This window comes from Callorhinus ursinus, unplaced genomic scaffold (assembly GCF_003265705.2).
Source record: "Callorhinus ursinus isolate GAN/ISIS: 27379988/994484 unplaced genomic scaffold, GSC_fseal_2.0 scaffold1, whole genome shotgun sequence".
In the NCBI taxonomy this organism is placed as follows: Eukaryota; Metazoa; Chordata; class Mammalia; order Carnivora; family Otariidae; genus Callorhinus; species Callorhinus ursinus.
In genome coordinates this window covers 140906178-140920267 of record NW_027397063.1, presented here as the reverse complement: position 1 = coordinate 140920267, position 14090 = coordinate 140906178, and the positions used below count along the sequence as shown (strand labels likewise).

Sequence of the window (14090 nt, the reverse complement as noted above, 5' to 3'; positions counted from 1 at the left end):
CCATAACAAGTTGTCAGTTCTGTCCTAGGCCATATGAAGTATTTCTGAAGATCTACACACTGACTTCCTAGCAAACTCTGATCATACTGTTGAATGTTTCCCCCTTCCTTAATTTTATTTACTAAACTACTGAAGTTGGGACATCTTGTCCATTAGAGTCCTGTTTACTTATCCCCCTATCCCACGGAACTGACGTCTTCTTTCTTGATTATTTGGAGCCCAATCCTGTTCAGCAACAATCTTTGCAATCTCAGTATTATAAACAGGGCACTCTTTACTTAGAACATATGTCCAAGGAGTATGGAACTCATAAAAAATCCACAAATCAGTCCCACTTTTGCAGTAAAGAAGCAGATCTGGCAAATCTTTATTAAAAATGGGATGGCTGAGTTATTTGCAGTTGGGCACTAAACAAACCAATGAAGAGACTAAGAAGAAGATTTTGGTCCCATATTTGACGGCACTGCTTCCCTGGCCACCAGTTAATATTTCAGAATTAACCTATTTGACAAATGGTGGCAGTGACCTCTGAATCTAAGCACTAGACTTGCCTTAAAATGTGTCATCCAGGCAGACCAACTGGTGTCCTGTGGTTTCCGTGAAACCCTTGCTCTGTCTCTCCTAGTTGCTACCCCCAATCTCTCACTCACTGCTGCTGGTTAGAAAATGACTTTATATAAAAACTGCTTATGGGCTATTTACTACATGAACACACCTGGGAAAAGAGGAAGGGGATGCCCTCTTGAATGAATTCCAATCCATTAGTGAGCATTAATACGTACCCAAATAGTGCTTCCCTGCCTCTGCACATACATGTTTTCTTTTAGGCCTGAAAAATACTCCTCCTCCCCTCTCTTGCAGTCCTCAATTACTGGAGGAACCCCTACTCACTATTTACTATTCATTTCAATTATCTCCTCCTCCATGCAGCCTTTCCTGATATACCTCCACCCCCATAAGAGAGGGTATCTCTTCTATCCCCCAAACACCATGTATGTTTCCCTAATATAGTACATAACACATAGTTTTTATATCTGTCTCCTCCACCAAATGGAAGTCCTTGGGAAATGGACCATGTTTTAGTTATCTCTTTACAACATTGCACCTAGTATTGTTGAATTAACAAGACACAGCTCCTCTTTTGTCCACGTGAAGGTAAATCTAGTTGGAGAGTGAAGCACATACACACCAAACAATTATTGGACATCAAGGTGCTAATCTATGTGGGGTTGACTGAATGAGGGGAATTAAAGCCCAATTCACAGTATCATTGACATGGAAGCTGTGATTCATCCTGTTCTGTGATTGTCAGAGCCCTAGTCAAATCCTCTTTCAAACATCTTCTGATCTGTACCCTGTGCATGCCAGGTGCTGCTCAAAAGAGGCAGAGCAAGGAAGGGAAGGGCACAGAATCTGATAAATGCTGAAGTGTGTATGTCACTGAGGCCAGTGTGCATGTGAGCATGTCTGTGCACATATAGGCACACATAAGTCTGGGGACTACAGAGACTGTGTTATAGAAAGTAGAACATCCTTCAGATGAGCATAGGAAAAGAGATTGAGAGGGAAGTGACAGTCAGGAGGCCTGAAAAATAGCCATGTTGATTCCCTTTTCCATACTGTTAGTGTGGGAACTACTCTTCCACAAAGGGGTTATCATCTCTTAGGTCTCTGGAAAGGGCATGTTTGGAGTACACAGGACTTTCAAGGGAGAGTGAGGTGGCGGGAGGAACCTTGGTGAGTATAGGGAATCTTGGAGTAGGATGTAGAAGGTTTGGGTGGTGAACAGAATTGTTACAGGGTCTGAAGTGAGGTACTGAAGTTTTTCCTAGGCTGGACTGCATCAGAGATGGATCTGGAATCCTCTGTGCCAAAAACAGGTGAGAGTTTGGGTTGTGGGGGCTGAGGCATGAGGTTAGAAAAGGTTGTAAATGATTTCAGCACCTTGGACAGAATCGCAGATCAGCGTGTTAGGAGGAAGCTAACCCTTGATGTCCACAGGTCCATGGACAACTCAAGGTCAGTGTGTCCAATATGGGCTCACCACTTTCCCTACAAAACTGGGTTCTTCCTCCAGTGCTCCTGCCTTAGAATCACTACCCATCTAATTACCCAGTTCTGGAAACTGGGAGTCACTTTGGACTTCTTTCTCCTTTTTCCACATTCCACAGTTCCAGTCTTATTGTCCCCTACACTGAAAAGAAGTCACAATCCACCCCTTTTTCACATTTATAATGCCCCGTCCTAGTTTAGGCCACCATTTGGTGGGGGGTCAGTGTGTTGTCTGGATTACTATAACATCCTCCTAATCTTTGTGCCTCCAACTGTCTCCCTGCTACAGACATTTTCCCACTCCAATCATTGTCCATGGCAGCTGCAAAGGTGGGTAATCTTTAGAGAACAAACTTGAGCCTTTTACCATTCTGCGTTGGTTGTAAGGATCAGATTGGGGTGATTTGTTGTCGTCTGTGGAGCCCTCTGACACCCTTGGTCTCATTCTGCGCTTTCTCTCACTGGCATTTTTGGAGGCTAAAGGTGATCCATTGTGGGAATGGAGAGAGGCTGTGTCAATCCCTAGCGCTGCCAGCACCTGAAGAGACAGAACAGCAGTTGCAGCCGACAATATGTGACTGAGCTTAACATGAATGTGTCCCTTACACATGCGATGTCACAGAGATGAGGGTATCTGAAACAGAGGAGGTCAGGATTAGAACCTGGGTGGTAGTGGGATTGAGGCATGGCAGGAAGAGCCACCTCTGAGTTATCCCTTTCATTCACACCTTGTAGTATGCCCTGCTGATGCCCTGACCGAATCCATTTTACCAGGTCAGTATACTCATCTTCAGCTGCTTGAGTGTAAGCTGCTAATGGATCACAGCTACAGTATTCTGTAGAATATTTCCTTTGACTGTACATTTGGCTGGGGCAGGTATGGGGGTATAAAAGGCCAACCCTCTTGCCTCAAGGTACAGCTAACTTTGCGGTACAAGGCATGCTCCAGAGCTCCCCATGGGATCAGGCTGAAGGTCATCTCTAGGTGAGGCCACCTTCTTGTTTAATTCTTCTCCTGTCCCATCCTACTTCCTGCTCTCTCCTTTTCCTGAGAGCACCCCTCAATAAATCAGTGGCACAAGATCTTCGTTGGGTTCTTTTTAAAGAAAACCTGACCTGAGATGGTCCTTAAGGTACAATGAATCTTCTTATAATTCCCTAGAATGACAGCCTTAATCTAAGTGGCTCATCCAGACCTCTGCCCCAGAATTGCAGCCTGCAACAGACTTCACAAAGCATCCACCCCTCACAGACCTCCTGCTCCTTCCGGAGCATCTCAAGGGCCTCTTGGAACTTCTTCTCCTTGGCTTCAATTTCGTCAATTGTTGCCTGGTTCTGCTCCTCATATGCCATGGTGACCACAGCCAAGATCAAGTTGACCAGGTAGAAAGACCCCAAGAAGATGACAAGCACGAAAAAGACCATATACATTTTCCCAGAAGCCCTCAGGGTCTGCAGATTCAAGAGAAAGGAGATCTGTATCCAGAGTTTATGGGCCCCTGACGTTGCCAGGCTCCTCCAGGAAAAACGTAGGCATGCATCTGACTCCCCAGCTTCCAAACAAATCTGTAGGGGGACATGCGGATCAATACCTGCTGGTAGAGGCGTTCCCAGGAATCCTGTGTCATGAGGCGGAACAGTGACAGGAAAGCCCAAGCAAAGGAATCAAAGCTGGTGTAGTTAAAATCTGGGTTGTCAGATGTTTTAAGACAGAGATAACCTTGAGGGCAGTGGCTGCAGCAAGAATAGAGAAGGTCATCAATTGCATAGCCCCCCTGCTTCTTGGGGGCAAGGCAGCCCAAGGCTATAAGAAGACCATAGGGTTTGAAGTAAAGATTGGAGCTCAAGGCCTGGCCTCCCTCTTGTTAGCTGGATGACCTTGATCTCTCTAAGGCTCAGTTCCTTTTGCTCCTTTGTTTTTTATTTTATTTTTCTAAAGATTTTATTTATTTATTTGAGAGAAAGAGTGAGAGAGAGAGAGAGCATGAGAGGGGGGAGGGTCCGAGGGAGAAGCAGGCTCCCCACTGAGCAGGGAGCCCTACCAAGGGCCTCAATCCTAGGACTCTGAGATCATGAACTAAGCAGAAGGCAGACGCTTAACTGACTGAGCCACCTAGGTGCCCCCCTCTTGCCCATTTAAATGGGGATGATAATACTTTCACTTCAGAGTTTCATGCAGAGGGTAGTGGCCTGGGAAGGCCAGCTGACTGCCCAGACCTGATCCCATAAGGCGGCAAACTCTCTGCCGGTTCACACCAGGGGAGGGAGAGTCAGTATCAATAATTCAAACTTAAAACCTGAGCCATTTGGCATCATCTGCCAACCTGTCATCCAAGGAGGACTCACATTAGTCAAGTTCATTCACCAATTATATATAACAATGAAAACAACACTTTCCACTTACTGGGCACTTACTGTGTTCCTCTTTCTTTCTCCTAAGTGCTTTACAAATGCTATAAATTAATCATCTGAACCATCCTTTCTTACAGATGTGGAAGCTGAGGTTCAGAGAAAAGAAGTCAGTTGCTAAAACCACACAGATGCCAATGTATTCATTCAAAAGGAGAAATATAACTGTCAAGTAGCCTATGAAGACTGACTTATGAAGGAAGGCCAAATTTAAGATGACCACACGGTGAGTATTGGGGTGGGCAGTGCTGGACTGACTCTTCACTCTCTCATGATAAGGGAGTAAGTTGATGTCAAGAAGTATCTCTAAGCTAAAGGCATGTGAGGTGTTTGCATCTACCTCAGTGGGATGGCTTTGCTGAGAAAACAGTAATACCTTGTTTGTAGTTCGGGATGCTACCACTCCAGCATGCCTCCACTAACACCAGTCTCTGGGGCTGTCCTTATTCTAGACATCCATGTAAACACACAGTCCTGGGACCCATACAATTGATTAGGGTCCCAGCAACTTGACTATAATTAACACCAATTCTATCTCCAATCTTGATTGGAGATTTGTGAGTTCCTAGACTCTCTAGACTCACATTTAAAAACAGACAGTCTTTTGATTTGCTCTCCAAAGGAGCTAGTCAACACATTACCTGTAGGTTTGCTAGTTAACTCAAGGGTAGCCTTATTTCCATGCCTTCCATTAAACTCCACTACAGTTGCTACACATCAATAATGAACTGCTCTGAGAATTAAATGAGATGGTACTACAAAGCTTCTTGCATGGTGCCTTCAGCATAGTAAATATTATATGTAAATTGCAAATTAAAATTCCTGCTATTTTTAACCTGAAGGGACCAAAAGAATGGACTGGAAAAATACATGTGAAAGAATGCTGGAAATCAATAAGTGTTTCCTAGTGCTTGTGAGACCCCGGACTTTCCTCCCACAGTGCCACTGGTCAGTGAGGGCCTTAGCTCAGGGCTCTGGCTTCTGTGTGGCCCAGTACAGGACCCAGTTTCCATCTTCACGGTATGCCCTTCAGGGCTCCCTCTGCCCATCACCCTAAGCTGGCCTCCCTTGCCATCCCAGCCTTATACACTTATTTCCTGGCCAGGACCTGCCCAGCAGGATGTCTGGCCTATTTTGGAGCTGGGTTGTGGGCCATGCGTGGACCCCATAACTTTACCACAGATAGCACTTAGGCTACCCTGGAGCCCTTGCCATGAGAAATACCATTATCCGGACAGGAAAAAAGACACTGAGGAGGCCTTTTGTTTAGATTTAAGTCAAAGGCAAACCGACATCAGAACAGCCCTATCTCTGAACCAAAGAACTAAATGCCAAGAGCATTTGTGAAGAAAGAGGCCAAGGACCCTATGTTGATCAAATTCTCAGCTCTATCTGAGATTGTTTGTCTAGTGAGCTGATTAAGGCAAAGCTCCATACAGGTCCCACCCAGCTCCCCTTGGGCAATCGGGGGTAGTTAGCCATTCAGGGAGTGGGGTCATATGGGCTTTGGGCTCCAGACCCCCAACATGGAGATGGGAAAGATGAGCCTTGCTGATCTGTTGCCTGAACTTTCTGCTCATGCCTGCTCCAGTGGTCAAAGCAGCAGGCAAGCTTGAGGGGACATCAACCCCTTTGCTTTGTTTCACATTCTGTTCTGCCACCTGGAATGGCCTCCATCCAAATGATCTCTTGTTCAGCCAAACTGGAGACATCCTGCCTGTGCTTCAGTGCTCACCTCAACCACCACCTCCAGGAAACCTTCCCTGACCTCCTGCACTGCCTCCCATCATCACCTCACTGTGTCCCTTCAGCCCATGGAGCCTCTAGCATAGCACTGCTTCTTCACAGGTTAGCATCTTTATGTATATGCATCAGAGCTCAAAAATTGGCAGCTTGCAGGCTGAATTTGGCTTGCAGAAATATTTTGTTTGGCCCACAATATGTAGACATTTTTTTGGAATTGGTAGCCAATGTTTGTAGTTGGGAGATTTCACATAAAAATCTGAATTCTTGTCTTTCTTTTTCTAAAAGTTAGAAGAGCTGGAAGCAGTGGACCCACATTTCCATGTGGCAACCAAAAGCTGGGCTGAGCAGTGGCTGGCCCTTTTAAATGGGGCACAAACTATCAACTGCCTAGTTCCCACCCAGCCTAATCTTCTCATTTGTTATGTATCTAGCCTCTGGAAGAATTTGAAATGGCAAAGGCTGATGCACGTGTTTCTTCCTCTGTCATGTGTGGATAACAAAACCCATGTGATTGAGTTGTGGTGATTAAATGTAGAACATTTGACACAAAACGTATTTATATTAGTTCCTTCCTGGGGTAGATTATTTGCCAAAATGGCCACAACTCTTCTCCTACCTGTATCCATACCCCTTTGCCATAAAACTGCCATAACTCCTCCAGTCAAGAGGTAAATGTTATCTCTCCGTCCCTTGGATTTGCACTGGCCTGTGACTTGCTTTGTTCAATAGAATGCAGTAAAAGTGACATTGTGCCAGTTCTGAACCTAGGTCTCAAGAGACCTTGTACACTTCCACTTTCTCTTGGAACCCTCTCTCTGCCCTTGAGAACAAGACCAGGCTAGCCTGCTGGGAGATGAGACCACATGGAGCAGAAAAACTGCCCCAGCTGAGACTGTCCTAGATCAGCTGGCCCCTGCTAATCTGTCCATTGTTTGCAGATGTGTGGAAAGCTCAGGCAATGCCAGAACACCAGGCTGATCTCAGTTCAACATGCTAATGTGCAGAATCCTGAGCTAAATAAATGGCTAGTATTGTAAGCCACAAAACCTTGGGGCTCTTTGTTACATAGCAAAAGCTAACTCCTACACTCCCACCCCATGAGCCTGGGATGGCAAAAGCCATGACTTACTAATTTCTATATCACCCTTGGGGTCTGCAAACCAGTCTCTATCCAGAAAATGATAATGACAAAGAGAAAGGACTGCTGGGCATTCGTGCTTTGTCATGGGTTGAGCACTCACCCTGCATCAGATCCATTGCCACACAGTAAGGGATCTGAAGTGCCAGGCTTATTATAGTAGAAATCTGCAGGAGAAAGGAAGAAATGAAAGCCATGAATATAGTTCTGAATCCCTCTTGCTCAAGCCTTATGTGGTGGAGGCAACATCTCCTAAGTCTTCTGCCTGAGCAAGATGTGTTCCCTTGGCTATGTGCTCTCAGCAGGCATGCTGGGACATTTGGAAGTGGGAAAGTCCCATCTGGGAAGAGAAAAGCTGAGCAGTGACTGTAGCTCTGAGTCTCCCCCAGCAGAATGATTTGCCCCTAGATTTATAGTTAATTTTCTTGTAAAAGGGACATTGGACAACAGAAAATGGGGACCCAAAAGTAAAACATAGCTCAGGAGAAGCATTTCAGCTGGAAAGAGGAATGAAAATATATTTCTATATAGGTATGCAGGGGCTTCACACCCTTGCCAACCAGACCTTTGTCCCTATGGCAGAAGTTCCACTCTTGTTTTCCGTAAGAGGAGTAATTGCCCGTTTCGTTGAGAGTTGCACAATTCTTGACACATTTGTTCTTGAGATTGCCCTTGAAGAGCTGTAGACCCACCAGGGCAAAGACACTCAAGCAGAAGACAGTGAGGATGGTCACATCTGCTAGTTTCCTCACCGAGTGGATCAGAGCTCCCACAATGACCTTCAGTCCTGTGGGAAGATGACAACAACACTCCCACATGGATGAGGTACCACACAGAGCACACTTGCATGTCTGGCATGCCTGCATCTTAACCATTATATCCTTTCACTACATATAGGTGTGAGGTACTTTACAAACTTTAGGGCAGTTCCAAGCATAGTTCCCCATTTGAACCTTGCAATAACCCTGAGATGGAGACAGAGATTATTATTCCTTGCAAGAATGAGACAACATACCCAGATGATGTATTTCTTATCATTGTAAGGCTAATAATGATTCAGTCCTAGGAGGCAGCTTGAGGATGGAAACACATGGACCTCAGTGTGTGTGTTGAGAGAGAGAGAGATATGCAAGGGAGATAGAATGAGACAGAGAAAGAGAGACAGAAACACAAAGACACAGAGAGACAAACACAGCAATAGAATGAGACCATGAGAGGCATTAGGACAAGCACAGCTGGCCGTAAAGTTGGGGTCTCTGCTTGTTTAAGGAGGGAGGATTTGTAACTGTGGAGAATAATATCAGCTTCTTTCAGAGAGCAGATTCACAGTAGCAGAAAGGTCTCTGAACAGGGAAGCAGTCTGAGACTGATCTCAGTCATTTTGTCATTTTGGTTAACAAATAACCTATTGTGCACTAGCTCTGTTGGTCCTTGGGCTGGGAACTGAGCAGGGGGCTAGGCAAGGGCATGTGGTGGGGTTGTTTAACAACTGAGGGGGAATGCCATTGCATTATTGAGCAAGTAGGCACACATAGAAGCAACTCCTAACTGAAGCCTAGGGTGGGGATGGGATGGGGTGGAATGTGAGGAAGTTGGGAGAGACCAGGGAGTCTCCTTGAGAAGGTCAAAACTTAGCAAAGGCCTGAGGAATGAGTATGAGTTGAATGAAGAGACAAAGAACTCTCTTAGTAGAGAAGCAGCATGGCCAAAGCCTGGGAGATGAGCAAAGGCAAGGACTATTTGTAGAACCACAGGTAGATTCTGGAACAAGATACAAGGCAGGTAGAGGAGAGAGATGAGATTGGAGAGGGAGTCTGGACTGGACAGGTCTTATAAACAAGACTCAGGGTCTTCCTGGCTAAGACTAGGTGAGAGAGATAACAGGTGGCAGCACTGACTACTTCTCGCTATGGCTCTCTTCATGAGGAAGCTTGTCCAGTAGAAGTCCTTCACTGCAGAGCCAGACATGGAATGGTAGAAAGGACTTCCCCCATGGCTTGATTGTTTTTGTTTTCCAGATGAAAGCATGGATTCTCAGGGGTAAGGGAAAGGAGATAATCCATCAGGCCACAAGGTGGAAGTTGTCTCAATGGTTTGCCTGGTCTCTGGCCTCACCATCCTTTCCATCAACCCAGTGGGGGGTAAGGTGTATCCCTGATTTACTGGTGCCAACAGAAGTCTTGAAGGCCTGATAAGATAAACTCTAGTGGAACACTTTTGTTTCTGAATTCTGTAATCTTGATTTGTAATCAAGAATTGCCCAATTCTTTTCTCCTCTGTGGGTCCAAAGATAAGAGTGAGGCTCAAGCTTTCAGGTATATGGAAATGGCAAAGACACTCACAAGAGCCTAGGATTGCCTACACTCTTCCTCCTTATATTCAAGTTTATACCTTTAGTTTAGGGTATAAATGAGAACCTCCAACTGGAGTTTTGCCTGAACCCCACAACAAGAACATAAAATGAGGACATGACCTTCTTGTCATTTATTATGGTGATGTCATGAGGTATTATGCACAGAGCATTGGCCTAGGAATTGGGACACTAGATCTCCAGGTGACACTTTGCCTCATTAGTGGTGAGGACTTGGGATTGTGTTTTCTACTGTCTGGGCCTCAGTTTCTTTGTCTTTTAAATGGGGACAACAATTTATGCCCTGGAGCTTTATAGGACTCTTGCAAAAATCAAAGTAGGACATTAGGCTGTGTAAACCAGCATATGATCTATGAAAACATGTAATGGTTAAAGGAGCTCACCTGGGATCACAGAAACTGTCTTTAAAGCTCTAAGAACTCTGAATGTCCGCAGGCCTGAGATCCCTCGGAGATCTGTCGCTTCACCAATGTATCTGTAGGACCAGAAGTTGGTCAGTATCTCTGCAAGGAAATGGTCCTGGGAATGTATGCAGCATAAATAAGGACAATTTTGGGTAATAAGAGCCTAAGAAGGATCCAGAATAGACACAAAATCTAGTGGCACTTCCACCTATAGACTGACACACTGATTTAATTATTGCAATAGTTTTTAAAATGGCCCCTTTGAGAAGATGGATTATGATCCTGAGGGCTCTGTGCACTACATGTATGGATGGGCATTCAAGCATGTGGGCTTGGCCAACAAGTCTCCTCAAACACTGGTTCCTCAGGCAAAGGCCTTCAGGTCAGGTAGGTGCAAGGCTAAGCCTTGTCTGCTCACTTTGACAGGCTGTTTATTAGCTCAGAGTTGAGGTCTCTGACTTCTACCTGAAGGTATGGGACTAATCCTAAAGTGACCATCAACGTAACACTTAGAAGCAAGGAAACCCCAGGTCATGCAGTTTCATATGAGGAAGCTGGATAGAGATGAGGAAACATCCTCAGACTGTGAGCCACCCAGAAGCCCCATGCAGACATACACATCAGCATGGAGAAATACTCACGCCAGGGTAATGACACTAAAATCCAGCCAGTTCCAAGGATCTCGCAGGTAAGCAAACTCATTTAGACAAAATCCTCTTGCCAGTATCTTTATCAAGGCTTCAAAGGTGTAAATGACAGTGAAGACATACCTGAGAGGGAAGGGGGAAAGGAGTATTAACTGTGCCATAGAGGGAGTTCAGAGGGGAGCTACTAGGATGGCTCCATAGGGAAATGTGCAAAGATCATCAGCAAGGTGGGGAAAAGGAAGAAGTTAAGGTAAGGAGGCAAGACTGGGGAACTCAGAGAAGTCACACAGATGGAGACGGATGTGTGCAGCTGAGAAAGTTGGCAGCATCTTTGGCTTGAAAACGTGGGTAGAGGGCAATAGTAGGTGCAGAACCACCAGAAGGTTCAGAACAAGGATGCTCCTGTTTGCTGAGTTGCCCAGGGGGAAGCTGAAAGCTCCTCTCCCAACCGGCTGTTGGCTGACATGTGAAAGAGGTGGAGGCCCTGCTATGTCCTTCCTCTCCAAACTTCTCTACTTCCAACTGTCTTTTCTTTGCCCACCATCCTTGGTCTGCAAGTGTTTTTGGACTCAGGAATCCCAGTCTAATAGCCATATAAGGCAGGAAACAACTAGGTGTCATTTAAGAAAAAAACATCTAAACATTTTCTCTTGAGGATGGGTCTTGCCAGAGGAAGTCATCTCAAACAGTCCTTTGAGTCTGCTGGGCACTTTGTGGCTTTGGAGGTGAAGAGATGGATCTAGAGCTGAGGTTGAGAGTAAGGTAGTGTTTCTCAAATGTTCAGAATCCCTCAGTCACCTATGGCAGGAGTTTTCAAACTCTAGCAAGCATCTGAACCACCTGGAGGGCTTGTTCAAACATAGATTTCTGGGTTCTACCCCCAGGGTTTCTTATTTAGTAAATCAAGCATAGGGCCTAAGAGTGTGCATTTCTAACACATTCCCCAGCTGATGCTAATGCTGCTGGCCAGAGGGAACTACCCTTCCAGAACCAAAGGGATTCAGATGCACACATAATTTTGGGTACAGTTAATTTTTTAAATTAAAAATCATAAACATAAACACTGGTATTAAAAATGGAAAGACTTGATTACATATGGCAGATTGAACATATGTATTTACCTCTATCCTTTCTGAAATCCTTCTTAAATGTTAGTAGAAGGATTTTTCCTTTTTTATTTTTTTTAAAGCATAAACCCAGTAGGAGGGAGATAATGGAGAACACAACAACAGCATTTTGGGAACTAGGAAGCAGATGGATGGGTAGTAACTGAGAGAGCAGACCCAAGAAAGCTAAAACCTGAGCTGGAAAGTGGGGAGTTCCCAGAAGCAAGCCAACCCACATTGCAGGACTGCTGAGGACGTAGAGACACTAAACACTTCTGAAAGTGGGGTTTTGGGAGAGGTTGTCAGGTGGAGCTGAATACTGCTTGAAAGTCTTTACAAGAAACAGCTATTCACTGAGGAACCCATTCAGTGAAGAACTGCCTCCTCTGCTCTGGAAATAGATTGGATGTTCATTCTTTCGAGAGTTGAACAAGAGGGAGAGTTACATGCTGAAACAGGAGTGTAAGGGACACTTTATACACTGAAGGGCAGGCAACCCTCCACCACCTACTCCCTTCTGCCTTTCAGTTAGTTTCTAGAAGCCTGGCAGTCAGGTTAATAGCCCAAGAAGATGCTGTATTCTTAATGTGAACCACTAGGCAATGAGCATCAGGAATTGGAAGGATGCTTCTAACACCAAAGACCAAAGCAACCAAACAGGAAAGAAAGAAAAGCAAGAGACAATGCAGGGGGCAGAAGAAAAGTTAGGAAAAAATCATCATGAATATTTTTAGAGAGTTAAGAGATGAGAAGATATGGGATACATAGAACAAGAGCAGAAGGCTGTAAAGACTATTCAAGGAACAAAACAGAACTTTTGAAAAGAAAAATGTGATAGCAAAATAAAACATTAATATAAGAGCTGAAAAAAAAGGTGAAGAAATCTTACAGGAAGTGAGACCAAAAAAAATGATGAGAGGTAGTTTATAAGCATGAACACTAGAGAGTCAGACCAGCAGGTACAATGTCTGACCAATAGGAGATCTAGAAATAGACAGAGAGACTAGAGAAAATTATCAAAGAAATAATTCAAGAAAATTTCTGCAAACTAAAGGATCTAAGAATTCAGTTAGAAACACTCAGAAGTGTTCAGGAAAAAGAATGAATGTCAAGGCATAACATCACCAAATTTCAGAACATTGTACACAGACAGAAGACCCTAACTTTTTTGGAGGGAGTGAAAATCACAGGTTACATCCAGAGGATTAAGAATCAAAATATCATCAGGTTTCTCAATGGCAACTTTGGACAGTATCAGACAATGGAACAAATACCTTCAAAATTTTTTTTGAAGGAAAATAATTTTTAATATAGAATTTCTCCCCCAGATAAACTGTTATAATGAGGGCAAAATAAAGACAATTACAGATATACCAAGTCTCAAGAAATGTACTTTCCATCTACCCTTCTGAGAAAGTTACCATAGGATGCTCCACCCAAATAAGAAAGTAACCAACAAAGAGGAAGATCTGGGGATGCAGGGGAGAGAAAATGGAATCCAAAAGAAAATGGAGAAGGGAAAATCTCCAGAAAAGAGCTGTGCATCATGCCTCAAGAACACCTAGGTCATATTGAGTCAGGAGATGGAGGACTCCAGGAGTGATTTCCCCAAGAAAAATGGAACCTGATGGATAGCCTGATATGTTTGACTAAATTGAAGCAATGAATAAACTCTGGAGAAGAGTTGGGAAAAAATTAGGGTAAAGACATAGAAAACAGAGAAAATGAAGAAAATGAAGCAATGAGATCTTTATTAACTCCAGAGAAAGCAAAAAGGAGCATGTACTCAAAGGACATTGCATGGCACAGCTGTATGTAGTCAGAAGACGTACATATCATCTGATTACCTAACCCAAAATGATAGTATAACTACAATATGAAGATAAGTGTGAGCGGAATTGTGTGTGGGTATGTGCACCTAATTCTTTTTTTTTCCATAACAGAAAGCCAATAGACAACATCTAAAGTGGAAGAATAAAATATATAGTACGAGTATCTTATCAGAGAGGAGGAAGGATCAGAATAAAGAGGTAAAAAAGCTGAGAGCATTTGCCTCTGGAAGTACAGGATTAGGGGAGAGGAGATGAGAAGCATGAAATTGTTGTTTTTGTTAGGATTTTTGTAGAACTCTGAGACCTTTAAATCATAAACCTGTATGTCTTATATAAAAGTAAAAATCACATTAAAGAGAGAATAGCAGTAATGTCTTTTCATATC

At 44.1% G+C, this 14090-nt stretch overlaps 1 protein-coding gene across 3 annotated transcripts in view; it reads right to left on the bottom strand.

The window, feature by feature from the left end:
- Positions 1 to 14090, bottom strand: part of SCN10A (sodium voltage-gated channel alpha subunit 10) — a 93371-nt gene that overhangs the window by 60634 nt on the left and 18647 nt on the right. For all 3 annotated transcript variants that reach the window (XM_025870888.2, XM_025870897.2, XM_025870906.2), the window contains exons 4-10: positions 10762 to 10890; positions 10100 to 10191; positions 7941 to 8132; positions 7449 to 7515; positions 3645 to 3786; positions 3307 to 3504; positions 2420 to 2590 (exon numbers count right to left, since the gene is read on the bottom strand). In XM_025870888.2, the coding sequence (XP_025726673.2) occupies positions 2420 to 2590; positions 3307 to 3504; positions 3645 to 3786; positions 7449 to 7515; positions 7941 to 8132; positions 10100 to 10191; positions 10762 to 10890 (991 nt within the window). The remainder of the gene's footprint in view (positions 1 to 2419; positions 2591 to 3306; positions 3505 to 3644; positions 3787 to 7448; positions 7516 to 7940; positions 8133 to 10099; positions 10192 to 10761; positions 10891 to 14090) is intronic.